This window comes from Conger conger, chromosome 4 (genome assembly GCF_963514075.1).
Source record: "Conger conger chromosome 4, fConCon1.1, whole genome shotgun sequence".
Classification (NCBI taxonomy): Eukaryota; Metazoa; Chordata; class Actinopteri; order Anguilliformes; family Congridae; genus Conger; species Conger conger.
The window spans coordinates 60,296,134-60,315,525 of record NC_083763.1 but is presented as its reverse complement, the minus strand read 5'-3'; the positions used below and the strand labels follow the sequence as shown (position 1 = coordinate 60,315,525).

At 43.0% G+C, this 19,392-nt stretch overlaps 1 protein-coding gene across 1 annotated transcript in view; it reads left to right on the top strand.

Annotated features, from left to right (window-relative positions):
- Positions 1-19,392, top strand: part of cntnap2a (contactin associated protein 2a) — a 329,215-nt gene that overhangs the window by 265,736 nt on the left and 44,087 nt on the right. Inside the window, exon 16 of the mRNA XM_061239599.1 lies at positions 9,717-9,887. Coding sequence (XP_061095583.1) covers positions 9,717-9,887 — 171 coding nt within the window. The remainder of the gene's footprint in view (positions 1-9,716; positions 9,888-19,392) is intronic.

Genomic DNA, 19,392 nt, shown 5'->3' with positions numbered 1-19,392 from the left:
TGAGTTTGTGTTGCTATGACTTTAAAATGGTCATGCTGGCTCTCCTCTACAATTCTATATGAAAACTAGCGAGTCCAATAGCCCAAAACGAGTCCAATAGCTCTACAGAAGCAAACCCCTTCTGTTTATATGATCAGCAAAATTATCACAAATTTATCATGAGCATTGACATTTTACAATCTGGAATATGGCACTTTCAAATGTGTCAAAACCATCAAAAAGGGCTCTTTCTAGAATTGCATGGCACCATGGATGCTTAGTAAATTATCCACTTGAACATTCAGCCCTCTGTGATTGGATTCTCGTATCTTACCCCCCACCAAGCTCTTATTATAATCAGTTCGGACAAGAGCTTTTCACCAGCTTGTGCCCTACAGTACACGGTTAGAGATCTGACTGTGATGGTGCAGCTGTGCAAAACTGTAATTTACTTCTGTTAAATTACTTAAAATGACAAAAAGTAGCACCTGAGTGGAGTTGAGTGCATACCACTCACTCAGCTCCACTCCTGCAACATATGACAAAGATGTGCCTGTAATGCACCATTTTATCATCACAGCAGAGGGAGAATCTTTGTAGCCTTGAGTTGTTAAAAAGCCTGTAAAATTTCATGCACTCCCCTGAACATGAGTAACAGGCTTCTTAAGACTGCAGTCAGCAAAAACACAGGGTAGAAAAGTGTAGCTGAGGTGCCACCACCCCTGATGAGACACAGAAGATGGAAAGAGTCTATTTGAATGGCAAATAATGTACCTTGGCTATGCTAGATACAACCACAGTGAAGCATTTTAATACCCAGAGCCAATAATATTTGTCTGTGACAGCTTGTAGAAATCTGAAGTGAATGTAGAAGTCACCCCAAGGTCTGAAAACTGCTCAAAGAGATTTAACATTTACTGTCATGTTTTAGAAATCATTTTATATTCATTTGTATTATCTAAAATTATGTTAAATCGTTATCAGTTTGTTACTTTGGTGTATTGTTTGAGACCTGCTTTTCTTGTGATGGTAAGGGGCTCAGGGGAGTCATTTTGTAGCACAAATCCCTCTCAGAATCTGCGAAATCTGCTAACAGCTCTCATCAAGGATGGAATCCTCAAACTGCAAATTGCTTGCAAATGTAGCAGTTCTGGTGAACATAGACATTTATCATAACCAGCAGCTGTATCTGACCCGCTCTCTCTCACTCCCTCTCTGTCTCTCTTTCTCTCACTCTCTCTCTCTCTCTGTCTCTCTCTCACTCTCTCACTTTCATGCACATGCTTGCACATAGGCAGCAAGTTTCATGAAGTATGAACATATTTCTTTTACAGTCTATTTTGGTTGGATGAACAGCAACATCAGTTTTTTCCAAATTCATTCTTTTTGATGTTCAACAGCGTTGCATCTTTTTATGTTTCCATCCAATGGTGTGACTAGACCAGCTCCTGCAGGAAGGACCAGTACAGAGGACATATTGAATCAAAGGGTTGCCTTTAACAGCACTGAGGAAGGGGGAAACTCTGTAAATGTCAGCTATAAACATCAGCTGATGAAGTACCTGCCCTTTTCGCCCATCTCCCATGGAGCTGGTGTTTTAATGGAAGCCTTCAAGCTTATGACAATGAGTGCCCGATGGCAACCAGGAACCTTTTGAACCGTGCAAATTCAGTCCCGTGTCTTTTCCAACAACCAGACACAACAGAAGGGTGACAAAACCGACACAAATCCTTTGCAGAGGAGAGGCATTCTGCCAGTTCTTTCATCTGAGCATGACAGAGAACTGGTCTGGGAAAAGTGAGGTTTTATAATTTGCCAGTCTGCATCTCCAAGTGCTGCATATGCTGGCCTATAAGCCTTCATTACTCTTTTGTTAGAAATTGTAATAATGGATTGCATTTATCCAGCAAGTTTCATGATCTCAGAAACTCACCCCAACCACCACCAGTCAGCAGTATCCACCTGAGAGATGCACGGCAGACATTTTAGGCCATGAACACTCACTGCACAGCTAAGGGGCAGTTGGAGGGAAACTGGGGGGTGATTATGTGAGTGAAGAGCCAGGTTTGGAATTTAGCCAAGATGTCAGGGAAATGTTGTTGTGATGAATACCATCTTTAATACCTCACCTGAACAACTCTTGCATAGTCACCCCATTACTACACTCATTTGATCCAGGGTGAAGACTGTCCTCCGTTGGGCTAACATCGCTTGTAGGCACCCACCGAGGTTTCCTTTCAAAGTAGCAACCAAGCCCACACCTGCTTAGCAGGAGGAATGGCTGATTCTTTGAAATTCTAGAGGGGAGATTGATTATTCCACATCCACATCACTCCGCTGCTAAAAAAGCCTACCCTGGATCCCTCCATCATCCAGAACTACCGCCCGGTATCTCTTCTTCCTTTCCTTTCTAAAACTATAGAACGAGCCGCTTCTACTCAACTTTCTTCCTTCTTTTCTAACAACAACCTGCTAGACCCCCATCAGTCTGGCTTCAGATCGGGCCACTCGACAGAGACTGTGCTCCTCTCCGTCAGTGAGTCACTTCATGCCGCACGAGCAGCCTCCCTCTCCTCTGCACCTCCCCCTCTCAGAACCTCCACCTCACGCTCACGACTACTGTTTGTTCTGGCTCCACGGTGGTGGAACGAACTCCCCGTTGAGGTCAGAACTATAGAATCTCTCCCCACCTTCAAGCGCAAGCTGAAGACACACCTCTTCAAGCAGCACCTCTCCCCATCCCTCCCTACCTCCCTGTGAACCTTAATTGTTGTCTCTGTGACTTGATTTGTGTATCGGTATTTTTAGTTGGCTAGGTAAGCAGTGTTTGTATAGTTAACTTTGGTGACTTTTGCTCTGTTTGTTTGTTTGTTCAAAAAAAAAAAAATTATTGTCCTTATCTTTGTTGTACAGGTAGCAGTTGAAATTGTACTTACCTCTAGGGTCTTTCAGCGAACTTATCCCTGGTTATGGGTATGCACTTTGTTGTACGTCGCTCTGGATAAGAGCGTCTGCCAAATGCCAATAATGTAATGTAATGTAAATTATTCCTTTCCAAGTGAACATCGTCAATATGACACAACTAATTCCTATTTTTGTATAACTAACAGAAGGTAGGAAAACAAAAGAGGTTGAGCCTGAAAACAAAGCAAAGGTACAGAAAATCCAACTGAGACCTGTAGACTGCAGTGTTGTTGAATTGTCTACAAGTGACTTTCCTATTTCATGAGTGCATTTCTATGCAGAATTTTAAGATAGTTTTGGTTATGACTGTTGGCTTCTACTGTTTGTTATTCTGATCATACAAAACACATTGTGCACTGCTTCACTGCCAAAGAGAACCAAAATATATAATGTCTGAATGGTTATTTATGAAGTTATTTACTTACATAAAAAGGAAGGCATTTCTGCTCAGCACTAATTAAATTGGAACTTTTCATGAAATGACAGTATTTTCAAATCACCAAACATCATCTAAAGATTCACTGTTGCCTTACTGTACAGAAGTGGAGAAGGGACAGTATCCACTGTACACTCTATGCTTGTTCGGGCAACAATAAAAGAAAGAGCATCTAAAATTGCATCTGCAAGCATTTCGATGGAATGGCCTATCTCATTTTCAACTGGGAACCGTTAATGGAAAGTACAAGTGCTTTTCTGAGAGGGATATCATTTCCATGGTGTTACTCTAGGCAAGGCCGGCATGTTTCTGGAATTCCCGATTCTTGCCATTTACGGTGGAAAATGTGCATGTGAATGCTGAAAAAAAGGCTGACTACTTAGAAAAGAAGATCTGAATTATAGTCTCTATAGGCACTGATGTCAATAATGGCATTACATAATGAGTACTCATGGTAGGAGAGCTACATTTTGTCACAGTAGGCCAAAGGGCTTTTCATTAACCAAGCAATCGTGGAGCGACGAGTGCTTGCTTTCCAGTGTTTGTATGGGCCCGCAGTCTGGAAGAAAATCCCATTTCTATCCCATGTTTCCTTCATATCTACTCATGTCAGTAGATGGTTATACAAATTGACTCTATTTTTAGGAGTAAGTCTTTCCAGTCAGACTCAGTGTCGACAAACTGTGACATTGACGCAGTTTCAGACAGTGTCACTGGAAATAATGTTTTGGTTTTCCCTCACATCATGACAAATGTTTGGTAGACAGCACTGGTTCTGGTGCGAGTTAGAATAGAATCATTTTTTGGTAATTGAAATTGAGCCAGGTTCTGTTTTTATTCATGCATTCCTGCAAAGCTAGTTTCATTTCCTAGTCCTCACTGAACAGTACATAACTGTGTTCAAAACAGTGCATTTATTTACTTTTGTAAAACAGCACCTGCTCCATCCCTGTATGTGCTGCTATTTAATGTTCACTGGCACTTGGATTATCACTTGTTTCGTTGGATTGATGTGTTTTTCTAAAATGAGCATTGCCATCTGGAGATGATTGCCCAGGCACTAGTCAAACTGTTTTATTGTGCTGCCATCCTGACCTCAGTGAACATCAACTTTGTTCTGACTTTAACAAAGCTTTTCTGTGCGGACTCACATGCCTTTCTACTTGGCACTCATTAACTTGCATCACTCATATTATAATCTTTCTGGCCCTGGTAGGCAAACAGCATCTGTTCAATTTCTAAATTAAAAACGAGTCGAGAGCATGGTTTTTCACCTCAGTGCTGCTAAGATTTAATGGGGCCTTTCTAAGCTATTCTAATGTGTAACTCATGCACGAAAGAAATGATGGAGTAATCGTAAATCGTCAAAAAAAAAGGCTGTTAAAGCTGTAATATTTAAAGTATTGTGTATTGTATCTAAGACTGACTTATTCTTAATTGATTCTGTTGGCTTCTCTTGATTGATTCTGGATTGGATTCTGGATTCTTGTTACAGCATTTATTATCATTGATTGAAGCCCCTGCGGTCTCAGAAATATTCATGGCCTTCCATAAAATGTAGTTTTCACAGAATGAACGAGCAAACATCCTGAATGTAATGATCTTCTTTTCTGCTAAACCATGCAACCTGCCTGAAGTGTGACATTTTTACAGTTGTTTTTTTGCACATAATAGATGCTGCACCGTGATACCTGCTAGAGGCTCGTCCTCAGAAGAAGCATCGATCCACGGTGTCAAACCAAATTCTTCATACAAGTAGAAAAAGAAAAGAAAAACCAAGATCACACACTCATTTTTTTGCTCCAAAAATATATATTTTATTATTTAAAACCAGGGCTGTAGAGTACTAAAATATTGACTTTTTCCTTTAACTCAACGTTCCGTCTCTTCCATCTGATCTGAAACTTATTGCGTAGTGCATTCTTTATTTCATTGATATCACCCAGTAATGAAGTATCGAGTACCGAGATTTGGCGGGCATCTGTTTCAAGTTGATCAGTACTTTGTGTGTTTATTAAGTTAAAGTGATGGATGTTCTGTAGCACCAGTGAAGTTAATCAAATCTTCCATGTATTGGCAAGCAGTTCAAAGATGGATGTTTCCTTGCAGCAAGTTTCTGTCTGTTTATATGCAAAATGATGGTGAGTCTGGCAAGTCCTGCAAGTCATGTTTTTTTACCATAATAATTGCCTCTATACTTTTCTTTAAACACCCTGTTCTGTCAACACAGGCTCCTGTTCTCTGTGTTAATTACTTGTTACATTTTTAAAGTTCTGTATATAAAGAATTCAAATGCATTTAAATCAATATCAATCCCAAAGAAACTTCAATACACTATACATCAGGAATTGTAACTAGTTGTTGAGTATGTGTACAGTCACAAAAAGAGCAGAAGCGCACTAGCTACAGATCCCAAATCAGCCAGGAAATGAGGGCAGTTGAGAATGGGTTGAACCCAGGTGCAGTGTAAAGGGGTAAGCCTTCAGAAAGCCAGTGACTCTGCTCTCCTGTGCAAGGTATTCATTCCATGGCTGGTGAGCCAAGGCTGAACAATTAGGAAGCCTTCATCATGGAGAAAACAGGAAAGTATCAGAGGAAGATCACAGGGGGACCAGCCTGCAGAGAGAAACAGGGCACCAGGGGGTGGGATGTGTCTGTCCATGGCGTGCCTGTACATGCATTTTAAAGTCTATATGAATGATGTATGGCAGTCAGCCTCCAGACAGATTAAGAAGAATAATTTGCAAAGACAGTGAGAGTGTAATAGCCGATGTTTGCATTAACATTGAAAGAGTGATAGAGTGCAGAGTTGTAAGAAGTATAAAGTGTTGTAAGCGTGCAACTGACACTGGTGCTCCTTTCCAGTAAATCAGCATTGATGCCATTAACAGTGAAGGGATTTCCCGTGTTTATTCAGTCATCATGGCTCTTTGTCACTGTCCAATCAGGTGGGTATTCTGAGAAGGGAGATTCAGATGGTGGTGAAGTGCAGTTTTCAGTCTGAAGCTCCAATATGATGTATTTACAATATATATGAATGCATATGAATACATTCAGTACAGTATTGTACATGCAAATATGAATGCAGACACATATATGCATACACAATGACATAGACAAAGTTTATTTTGGGTAACTGTAACCGAACAAGGTTGGGAATTGAGTCCTGTTTGGCATTCTCTTGTTTGTGTGAGTTAGTTTCCCACTTTCAGAGACTGATCCCATGAGAGGCAATAATAAATGGAGCTTGCCCTTCTTTTCACATTAGTGTAAGCTGTGCAGACTGCAACAGGGAGAGGCGCTTCAAAACAAACAGGAGCATGGGTGGGATGAAAATGGACAGACTCCGTGGTAAATGTCAAGGCGTGATTTATTAATTTCTTTATTTATTTATCTATTTCCATAAACAGGGCTTAATTTCCTCAGACAGATAAAGAAAGGGAATGGTGCTTGAGAAGAAGGACCTGCCCTGAGCTCTGCTCTCCTCTGTGAAGTGGTCCAGAGGGCAGAAAAAGATGGTGTTGAAGGAGGAGCTTGAAGGAGATTTAAAAAGAAAATATCTGGGACATATAACTGATAAATTTTGCATTGTCTTCTTTTGTGCATTGGTGAGGTTTTGTTGGAATTGTTAAATGTATTTGATTTTGTTTATTTTTCTCTAAGGCAATGCAATACATTTATTTCAAGTATTTATTACCTTGTGACTCGTGCTATAGCGTAGAATCCCATCGCTGATGAGCTGTTGCCATTTTTGCTCCAGGACGTACATAGAGGTATTTCCACATTGTGAGTTTGTGTGAAAGAGCAGAACAATTATGTTTGCCACATGAATTAGGTTTGTCCTCTTTTAAGTTTGTTTCTTTTTTAAAAAAGACCTGGAAGCCTGCGATATCTTGTCTCTCTGCCAAAAAAAAGTAAATACAGGTTCTTCCAATAAGAAGGAAGCGACAATCATCTGTAAACAACAGGGACACATACTATATGCAGTTTGTGAGTGAGCATGGAAGTCATGCAGCAGTGTGTGGCAGCTCAGTCTGAAGCTGGTTCTGGGGCTTGCTGATAAGCAAACCCTTCCCCTGTGGGACTGTGGACCTCATCTCATCTCATCTCATCTCCGTAGCGCAGATGCACACACTATTGTTCTTACCCAGATGTTAGACACAGACAACTAACTCTCAGTAGCATGTAAACAGACTCTTCTATGCCATGCAAAAATGCTCTTGTGAAGTGGGTCCATCTGGGATGTGTTGTGTATTTATCAAGCTCCACCCTGCCATGCTGAGATTTGCCTGGGTGGAAATGATCCAGCAGAGAGCAGTCCAAGTGTCCAACAACCATAAATAACACCCTCTGTCACCTACTTTTCTCCTCTCGGACGTGCACTGTGCGTGTGTGTGTGTGTGTGTGTGTGTGTGTGTGTGTGTGTGTGTGTGCATGCGTGCGCGTGCGTGTGTGTGTGTGTGTTTGTGTGTGTGTGTATGTCTATGTGTGTGGGAGTTTGAGTGTGCTTGTGAATGTGTGTGTGTGTGTGTATGTGTGTGGGAGTTTGAGTGTGCTTGTGAGTGTGGGTGTGTGCTTGTGTGTGTGTGTGTGTGTGTGTATGTATGTGGGAGTTTGAGTGTGCTTGTGAGTGTGTGTGTGTGTGTGTGCTTGTGTGTGTGTGTGTGTGTGTGTATGTATGTGGGAGTTTGAGTGTGCTTGTGAGTGTGTGTGTGTGTGTGTGCGTGTTTGTGTATGTGTATGTGTGTGGAAGTTTGAGTGTGCTTGTGAGTGTGGGCGTGTGTGCTTGTGTGTGTGTGTCTGAGCAAGAGAAGGAAAATGAGCGATGCCCGTTCCAGGCAGCAGTTGGGTAATACAATATGTCATACCGGTTGTCCTGCAAAATTTGAGCATTATTTCTCTCTCAATGCCAGCCCTCCATTTTAGGGACAATCTACCATGGCAAGTTTACTTTCTCAAAGACACATTTAGATTTTTGTTCTTCAGCCAGTGTGTGTGTGTGTATGTGTGTGTGTGTGTGTGCATCTGTGCAAGCACGTGTGCATGTGTGTGTTAATATGTGGAAAAAAATGTTTTATCAAGTAATGCAAGATAGCGTAAGTGTTATCTTTTAATTAAGTCAGGTAGATGTTTTATATAAAACCTAATAAAAAGTGGTGACTCTGGTGCTATTCCCCCCTCGCCTGTCCTGCTTTTGTTCTGACAATTGTGTTCAGCTCAGTGGTGTAGAACCATTTAGAGAGCTGAACTGATTCTCCTCAGTCTTTATTTGATCAGTTAAACATTATCTTTTTGTGCTATTGTTTTCAATATAACACAATACACACAGTACTAACATTGGACTTTTATTCTTCACGGCACTCATAGCTATTTCCAACATAAGAAAAGCAGCATGCACAGGGGGTCCCCATCACAGAGGATGGGAGCCACTACCCTGGAAGACCACTTTACATTATCATTCAGCACTTTGGGGTAATTTTGATTTATTCCACAAATTCCATCATAGAGAGACCCTGGAATCCATACCGACTGGCTGAATGAAGAGAGAGCTTCCAGTCGATTGCATGTCAGCCTCTGCTCTCCTGCTTTAGACTGCCAGGAAGCAGTTACAGACCTACTACCTTTTTGAATTATTGAGCACGACAGGACTCTCACACAAATGTGATGTTCGGAAGGAAGTTTTTGGTATTTTCAAATTTGTCTCCCCCAAACAGGAAATGCAACTTTTACATGGGGAGTGTGGCAGTCAGATAACTCCATTGCTCAGCAACAAGCCTCCCATTTTTTTTTTTTTCTTTATGGAATATGGATCAGAAATCTCAAATGTCTTTCTGTGCAACTGTGGGATCTTTATTTTGTCTGTGTCACAATAACTACCTGTCAGAAATATGGAGCTTATACTATAACTTATGATAACTACATTTGAAATCGTTGACTCCCTGGGATAGGACTTGGCATGGTTTTCTCAGTGTCTGCCAGTGGACAGAGATCAGGCAGAGAAATGGACAGCCCTCTGACTCGCCAAGTGAAGGCTGGCGTGATTTGTTTGACAGTGAAAGGATTTTTAATCTAATTTTTGGAAAGTGTCTAGGGTCTCTTCGGGGCATTGCATAATTGTATTGTGTATTCATACAAATTCATAGATCCGGGATGCAAGCTTGTTTATGATTTAATAGAGCTTGGCCTGGACTGTGATGAACTACAGCTTGCACATTGAGAGGAAGTCCGGATGCATTGCAAAGCACTAGACCGGATGCTTAAGGCTTTTCTCATTCAGGCTTTCTGCTCACTTGCAGAAAAGAGGCTGACTTGTCCTGTCTGATTGTCTGCCCCTCAGGTAATTACTGGAATGCAGCGTCCTTCACCACACCCTCCTCCTACCTCCACTTCTCCACCTTCCAGGGAGAGACCAGCGCTGACATTTCCTTCTACTTCAAGACCTCGGCCCCCTACGGCGTGTTCCTGGAGAACCTGGGCAACACGGACTTCATCCGCTTGGAGCTGAAATGTAGGTCTCTCTTGTGGTGCTCGCGAGTGTAAGACCCTGCAGTCACTACAGGTGGATTATCAGCGTTGAACACAAGTGCTGAGCGTGCGTTTTTAGCACTGCGAGTGTGAATGCCGTGTCAGGCGCCAACAGGCGCTTTTCTGTAGGCCCGGCTTTGTATTATTGTGACTCGGTGTACATTCTCTAAGGCCGATTATAATGTTCTCGTTACGATCTTTTGTTCGGATTTGGCAAATATTGCTCTTTGTCAAACTGTGAAAACCGGGTCTGCCCAAGAACAGACTCTGGCTTAAAACATTTCCTGTAATTGCTTATGAATGTTTGTTTACCCAAATCAGTTTTTTGGGGGGGGATTAGAAAAGAGGCTGTATAATTAAGCATTGAAATGTTGGATGACTTGCTCAGAGCATTGCGAAAGCAGCCAAAATGAAAACAGGGAGGCGGAAGCTGGTGAAATATCTCTCTCACACAGCTCTGTTCACCCCAAGAGTCCAAGCAGCGTGCTTCCAAACTCTTCCCCAGACAGCACACAGGATGATTCCAAAGAAAAGCTATACCGTCCTGTTAAATTCTGCATTGAGGATACGATTGCTCAATTTAGTTTATCATTTCATTGAATCTTACACAGCCTACTCCATCACTTCGGCAATCCAGGGCATATGTATGGGTTGACTGTTTATACACAAACTAATTAAATATTTCAGGTCACTTAGCAGCACATAAACTTCAGGCTCCAACTTTTCTGGAGGAAGTGATTTGGAGGGATGGGAACTGGTTTGGAAAACTAAGCAGCGAGAGTTTTTGGAATAGATCCCTTTCATTAATTTTTCAGACCAACTGTGCCCAAAGAACTCTTATGTCCTACCGTGCCTCACTTGAAACAACAAGGCCATCGACTGTAGCACATTCTTTCTGAAGAGAATTCAGCCCCAGAGACTGCTATCTGAAATTTAAGGCCACCTCCTAGATTTTATGCCCTGTATTTTAGGCCCCCGTTATCAGGCCTGTCACTGGAACCTTTCCCTCCTCCCTGTGCTCCTGCTCCCCCCAACGATAGATAGATAGGTGAAGGCTGCTCCCAGGTCTCTCTCTCAGGGCAGCGATGGATAGGTGAAGGCTCCTCCCAGGTCTCTCTCTCAGGGCAGCGATGGATAGGTGAAGGCTCCTCCCAGGTCTCTCTCTTAGGGCAGCGATGGATAGGTGAAGGCTCCTCCCAGGTCTCTCTCTCAGGGCAGCGATGGATAGGTGAAGGCTCCTCCCAGGTCTCTCTCTCAGGGCAGCGATGGAGCAGGAGGAGGCTGCCCCCAGATCTCTCTCTCAGGGCAGCGATGGATAGGTGAAGGCTCCTCCCAGGTCTCTCTCTCAGGGCAGTGATGGAGCAGGAAGAGACTGCTCCCAGATCCCTTTCTCTGGGCAGCGATGGATAGGTGAAGGCTCCTCCCAGGTCTCTCTCTCAGGGCAGCGATGGATAGGTAAAGGCTACTCCCAGATCTCTCTCAGGGCAGCGATGGAGCAGGAAGAGACTGCTCCCAGGTCTCTCTCTCAGGGCAGCGATGGAGCAGGAAGAGACTGCTCCCAGGTCTCTCTCTCAGGGCAGCGATGGAGCAGGAGGAGGCTGCCCCCAGATCTCTCTCTCAGGGCAGCGATGGAGCAGGAAGAGACTGCTCCCAGGTCTCTCTCTCAGGGCAGTGAGGAGGGAGAGTAGGTCTAAGGCTCCATCTTTCATGGCGGTCCCCCATGTGCCCCCCTTGTCGCCCCTGCCGAGCCGCATTGGCGAAGATAGAAGGTCGCTCTGTTCTCCTCAAAATCTCATTATTTTTACACCCTACTGGTTAACCTGATGCCAGTACAGGGTGCTGCGGGGGGCCATGAATCCTGCTTTCGGAGAAGACGGAGCAGGGAGGGCAGAAGAGGGAACTTGCCTGCTTTGTACTTTTTCAGGGGGCAAGTGACAGCAAGCCATCAATCAGACCAGGCAGGCAGAGTGGCACTGGCAGACACTATGCATATATTGACTGTATTGCAAGGAAGATGTATGCTAAGGACTGTGCATCGCTTGCCTTGGGTTGTACTTGCCTCATTGCAAATTCATATTCAATATAACAAATAATTGTGGTATCATTAGCATTGAGGAGGCACTGGGGCAGTCTGGCTTATTACTCTGGCATTTCTGTGGGCATCCCAGGTTTCCTGTTTACGGGCTAGAATTACATCACCACAATATTATTATTTAGTAATGACCCCTAAGCTTTAAGAATAGGGGCTTTTGAAAGGGGTTCAATAAAAATAGAAATCACATACCAATCAATATCCTCAGGTTCATATGTATATTAACAGCTGTGGGCCTGTTTCCTTTGTTTGTCCTTAAATCCTACAAAGAACTTAAAACTATACAAAAATGGCCCTGTCTTTACCTCAACATGGAAAAATATTACACTTAATTAGCTTGGCCAGTCAGATTAGCCTGACACGAGCAGAACAGGCATGGCCATCCTTGGCTATATCTCTCAGAGTTGCAGAGTATAACATGCATCCCACCCAACTGGCTGGACAGGATGGGCCCTAGCAAACATAATGATATTATCACTGCCACAACGGTGTCAGTGGACGCATTCAAATTGTTTATTTTTCTCCTCTTTTTTATTTTTTCTCGCTCCTGACCCAGAAATTGATTGAGGTTTGTCATCTTTAAGGACATTCCAACCCATTAAATGTTCCTTCTATGAACAAGAAGTTAGGTATCCCCAATCTTTCCATTGAGCAAGCAAACATCAGTGTATCGGACGTTTTATTTTATTTCTTTCCGGAAAGCCTGACGTATGAATGATTGACCTCTGGATCCACCTCTTCCCATCTGCTATGTCTGTAACTGCCATGGATTCAAACATTCAGACATTTGAAGGGGCAAGGATATTCAATTTGCATTCAATTCACATTTTCTTGATTTCCCCATATTTCTTTTTCTTGCCACTTTTCCGAGCCTCTTCTGATGGTTGGAGCTTGGAGTAGAAAAGAGGGCGAGAGAAAGAAAAAGTAGGATAAAAATAAGTGATTGGAATGAGCCCAGTGTGTGAGTGTGCATAAAGTGTCATGGTTAAACAGCAGCAGGTCTTCTTAAAGCTATATATTTACTTCCTGTCTAAATCCCCCCTGAAAAGACAAGTCATTCTCACTGGCCCTTAGACCTGTAGGGGATTAGTGCTGAATCCAGGGCAGCAGTGTGCAGGGAGTCACTGGAGGAGATTGTGAAATTGAACCTCTCCAGGTCTCTCAATAAGGTCTCTCATCGATTTCTGCACAAACCCTAATCTTTTCTCGTTATTTTGGTGGCTTTTTCTTGTGTTAGTACCAGAAATTAAATCTGGTAAAATCCAGTCAGAGCATGAAATGACTCTCTTAAAAACTGTGAAAAGAGGTTGGCAGACAGTCAATGTTCAGTTAGAGTTTGCAGCATGAGAACAAAGATTCAAATTGAGGGTTCAAATTTGATCAGTGGCTAATTGTTAATTTAAACGGACTCTAGTTAAGATTCTCGTATACATAATACACTCACTGAGCACTTTATTAGATATTTATTGGACTTTCTATTTACTTATTAAGTATAACTTTATGCTGCTGTAGCCTATCATGGTTTGATGTGCTGTATGTTCAGAGATACTCTTCTGCATACCACTGTTGTAATGTGTGGTTATTTGTGTTACTGTGACCTTCCCGTCAGCTTTGGTCAGTCTGGCCATTCTCCTCTGACCTCTCTCATTAACAAGGTGTTTCTGCCCAGAGAACTGCTGCTCACTAGATGTTTTTCACGTCATTCTCTGTAGAGACTGTTGTGCGTGAAGATCCCAGGAGATCAGCAGTTTCTGAGATACTCAACCCACCCTGTCTGGCTATCATTCCATGTTTTGTACCCATTCTGATGGTTGATGTGAACATTAACTGAAGCTCCTGGCCCATACCTGTATGATTTTATGCATTGCACTGGCTGATTAGATAATCACATGAATAAGTACAGGTGTTCCTAATAAAGTTCTCAATGAGTGCACATACACACAGAGCGAATGAGAGAGAGAGAGAGAGAGAGAGAGAGAGAGAGAGAGAGAGAGAGAGAGAGAGAGAGAGAGAGAGAGACAGAGAGAAAGTAAAGAGATTCATTGAAATATTGACATGGTAGAGTGAGAAAGTATCACTTTGTGGAAATATGGATTTAGAAAAATGGTGTTTCCTGCTCTTGAGGATTATTCTGTAAGAATAGCACCATTGTGGCTTTACCCAACCTACTGTTTTGTACATGGTGGCAGAAGGGTTCGTCCACTTGATTAACATGATGATGAAGTGGATCGTTTCTTCCAGATTTAAAAGTTATGTCACCACACCCTTTTGATAAGGGCTAAGAAATATTTTCTATATAAGATGACTCCTTTGCCTCTTTCCCATCTTCCACTTGCTCAAAAGCATCACTGAAGCTGTGCTGGTGCCCTCTTTTGGCAGAGATAGAGTATTGCGAGCAGCTGTGTTGTGACCGAATTGCTCCGTGATGCATCGTCGTCATTAAGCGAGGGCGTTGGAGGTGTATGAAACACGACCCACACAGAGTTTGGCCTCGTCCAGCCCTTGGGTACGCAGTCTGGGTTTCGTTTGCACTGTCTGCCGCAATATTTTGCAAAATCAAAATGGTTTTGAATATTTATACCAGATGCAGAGGCATGACTGAGCTTTAATTTTGGGGGGAGAAATTATTTATTAAGCTCCATATTCTCATGTTTTATACACTCTCTCAGTCAGCAGTGCTGGGCTCTGGAGTGCTAATTTGATTCACCCTCAAGTGTATTGCATCTGCTTTTTTTTTCTTCTTTTTTTATAGAATTGGACTCCCTCCAAATCGTGCTCAAGGCTTAATTGCTGCAGGCTTGCTCTTCTGTTTTTGCAATCAGTTCTGTTTGAATGTGTCATTTTCCTGTTTAAGGGGGCAAACTGCCATTCTGAAATCTCCGAATGCTGACGTAGAGCCTCACGCTGCTAGCCTATGGCTCTGTCTTCAGGGCCGGGTCAGAGCCAGTGGGGTCTCATTTCCCCATCCATATCACAGACCCGTGTAGGACATCAGATCCAGGCAGTAGCCTTGTGAAATCCTTCTGATTTCCTCACAGGTCTGGAATATGAATTCCCCACTCATGGTCAGGGCATATTCAGAATTCATGTTGCCTTTTGCCAACAGAGATAAAGGTATATCTACCTTCAGCTAGCCCTTCTTTAAAACCCGAATGCATCTTTAATGAAGACGTGTCACAGAGATTGTAGGTTTTGCTGTAAGAACAGTTATAGCTAGAGATAGTGTGAGAGCGTTCCCAGCAGCAAGCTGGGCCTATATCTGTAAAATACCTTCAGCCCTCTCAAGCACCATGAAACAAGCGCTGCGTGTTTTGGTTTCCATTTGCACATGAAGAAAACAGTTCAAGAGACACATGCAGCCAATCCATCTTGCTTTATGATGCAGAAAAACAAATAGGCCGACCCAGTTCAATTTCCCACACCTTTGGTTTTTTTGTTGTTTTTTATGAATAACTGATGTGCGAGGCTATCCTGCTATGATTTATAGAGGGCTGTTGTTCTCACATTTAGCAGAACCAATGCTATTCCCACCTACCCCCTGCAACCAAACGCTTACTGGAGAAGTAAGAAGGGTTTATATAGCCTGGAAAGAATATCAAGAGAGGTGGCCTTTATGAAGGCTTCTAGTCCACCCTGCATACCAGACCAATGATGGTTTTTGGTTGTTTACTGCTGGCGCTCTTGAGGGATTATTCACCTAACCTGGGGGGGTGTATATCACAAAGCAGGGTTACTGACAGAGCTAAATAGAGTAAAACCCAGAACGCTTTCACACTGGCACAGGGACTGGAGTGAAGACAGCTGTTCCAGGTTTTACTCAGTGCACTTATCCTGCTAACCCAGTTATCCTGATTCGTGATATACCATCTGGTCTAAGCAATTCTCTCAAATGCTCTCTCACGTTGCTTTTGTCCTCGTTTTCAAGTGAGCAGATCCAGACACATTTCGTCTCTCTGCTCCTGCTTGAAAAAAGCTGCACTTTGTTGAACAAAAGAAGATGAACAAAGAAACAGCTTCAATGCTTCTATCAGAGCTCTGTGATACCCAAGGGGGATACCTGAAATCCTTATGATTGATGAATCATGTCACATTATTGCTCTGATAATATCCTAATAAATTATGTAACCTACATATTTTTCATCGTATTTGTTGCTGTCAGATGTTATTGCTACATATGAGGCAAGAGGAGACTCAATGTAAAGACTAGTGTAAAGCAAGGGAATTGAACTGAGGCGGCCTGTAGCGTAGTGGCTAAGGTATATGACTGGGACAGGCAAGGTTGGTGGTTTGAATCCCAGTGTAGCTGCAATAAGATCCGCACAGCTGCTCCAGGAGAGGATTGTCTCCTGCTTAGTCTAATCAACTGTACGTTGCTCTGGATAAGAGCATCTACCAAATGCCAATAATGTAATGTAATGAACTCTATCCATGTATGCTCATGTTAGTTTAGAGGGATCGCACTAGTTAATTATGAGATGGCACACAAAATCCATCAGAGAGATGGCCCTGTCATTTTTTCCCTTTCGTCTTTTTAAACTTGATCAGAAAAGATTTGCAGCGATCATTAAGTATGTGCAAGAAGCGTGGATTTGTAAAAGACGATAACGCACAGTGCCTAAACGTGGAGTGTCAACAGAAGAAAGTGTGTATTATTTATAGAGTAGGGCTAGCATAGTGATTATTTAAATCAGAAATAGAAAAAATGTTTTTAAGTCTTTTTAATGATATTGATATTCTGCATTATTAACAGCAAAAAAATCCATTACTCAGTGTCAACAGAAATGATGGATCCTCACAGTCATGGCTCTGAATCTGTCTGTGAGCTATGGGAGGCTGAAACTCTGCTGAAAGACTGCTGATGGAACACATTGCTCTCCCGTTCTTCACCATATGAGAAGTTTTTAAAGATATTTATTATCCCTGAGTTTACACTAACAGTGGTCGTGCTCCAACACGAGAAAATTGTTTCCCCATGTTTTGCACTGTGTTATTAAAGTGATTCCAGTGGCAATTTAGTAAAAAGCAGCTGTAACATTATTATCAGTTTTTTTTAATCTTCTGCTGCTGGAGCCTATCTACCTAGAGGTTTGATGTTTTGTGTGTTCAGATATGCTCTTCTGCATACTACTGTTGTAGTTCTTAGTTTTTCGTAATTCTAAATCAGTTGTCTAGAACTCTGTTGCATTCAGTGGCCAGTAGTGATTGGTAGTTCAGCATTAGAATATTCAGTTAAGATGTTTGTGATCTTGCACCTGGAAGGGTTAATGTATTCCTGCAGATGAGAGATGGGTTAAAGGCCTAGTCTTCTCCTTCTGGAAGTGTGGCTATTTTAGGACAGCCTGCTCTGTTCCGCAGCCTGAATAGCTGAGGCTGGAGCAGTGCCATCAGTGGGCAGGAGACCTGGTGGGTCCCGTGTGTAACTCACTGGAGTACTGAAGCACACTCTGCATGAGGCCAGGCCTATTACCAGGGTCAGAGAGGTGAAACACACAGCTCACTTCACTTCTGTCACACCTGCACTCCGCACACACACACACACACACACACACACACACACACACATACATGCACCACACATACACACACACACACATGCACCACACATACACACACACGCACACATGCGCCACACATACACACACACGTACAGACACACACATACACACACGTGTACACACATACAGGCATGCACGCACGTATACACGCATGCCCACACATACAAACGCATGCATACACGTGCACACACACACATGTTCCACACAAGCCTACCGTCACATTAATTTTACTCAGCTGACACTCTTTTATCTCCTGTTTTTTACGTGATGCACTTGAGAGGGAGGACCGCAGACAGAGGCATAGAGCCAGGCAGATGTGATGCAGAGCTGCCCTCAGGTTGAGGCCTGGTCTGTGTTGGGCTGGGGCAAGAGTGGTACCTACCTCTCCCCTTGGCTGGAGCATCTGCTCTAAGCAGGTGGCACCGTGATGGGCACAGTCCTGTGCTCTCCTGGTTCAGGGTCTGAGCTTATGAAAAGGGGAACAGCGCCCCCTGCTGGGCTGCAGCTGCTGCCCGCACGCCTCTCCACTCTAGCACTATGACATTAGCCTTAATGGAATCTGCGCTCAGGGGATGGGCTGACAGAAAGCCAGCGCAAAGTGCTTTAATCACAGTGCTGAAGCACCATTATACCAGCATGGCCCTCCACCAGCCTAATACTGCGGGAATTGCTGTGGATTTAGGGTCAGTATGCAAATGATAGATTTGGACTCCATGTGGAACCCATGGTGTTATGCACAGTATGGAAGCTATGGGTCTCGGTTCCATGTTTACAGTCCTGAAGGGTTTTAGGCTTAGTATGGAGGCTATAAGTGGGCACAGTGTGCAAGCTGTGGTTTTAAGTTCAGTATGGATACATTTAACCTTAGTATTAAGTTCGAGAATTTACGTTTTGAGAGGTTGCCATAGGTTTCAGTTCATTGCTGCATCTGGAATCTAGATTATGTTTCACTTTGGTAGCTTTTGAATTTAGGTTCTGCTTGGCACGTAAAGGGCCGGTTCAGTGCAGCCACTATAGATTTGGGCTCAGCAGTGCAGAAAGCAGGTTATTTGAGTGAGACTGCTGGCTTAATAAAGATGGATGGTGAGTTAATGAGGAAACGGTGGGAGGGTGCTGCACGTGAGTGCATCTGCTGGTGTGACAAAATGGCTGGCAGCCTGGAGGTTCTGCCTACCCCTGACTCTGCTGTTCCCCTTCCCACTCATTCCCTGATGCTGTCTCCTGATAGCTCTGCCAGGTGACTCCTGATCTCTCTGCCAGGTGACTGCCTATTCGGTTCAAAAGTCAAAAGTGCAGCCTATTTCCACCTCCAGCAATTTAGCATAAAATGCAGCCTGAATTCACATTTCAAGCACAACCAAGCTAAAGATTTATATCGGCATAATAAGGTCTCAACGTTTGAATAATATTCAATTACAGTTTACACATAGGATTTACATAACATGCTGTATATTCCCCCTGGTACAAAACTAGTTCAGCAACTTCATTCCCTAGGCCAGCAAATGTACATGACATAATGAAGAATACTGCAATAAATATTCATGAATTATTAATATTCATTCATTCCATAAGATATCTACAGTAAATCTGTATATGTGTTGATAAGGGAGGTCCCAAATCTTGGCATTAGAGAGTGACATGTCTGTGACCTGTTTAACTTCAACAGAAAAAAGTTTTGTGACAGAATATCTGTGGTCTCCTGTCGAAGCTAACGATGTGCATGTTAAAAAAGGAATGTTTAAGTAATGCCTTTAGGGAAGAGACTTTGCTATGATGGAGTGCCCCAGGGCATGAAGTGACAAACCCCAACAAGTACCACCTTGTGCTGTCTAAATCCCGAA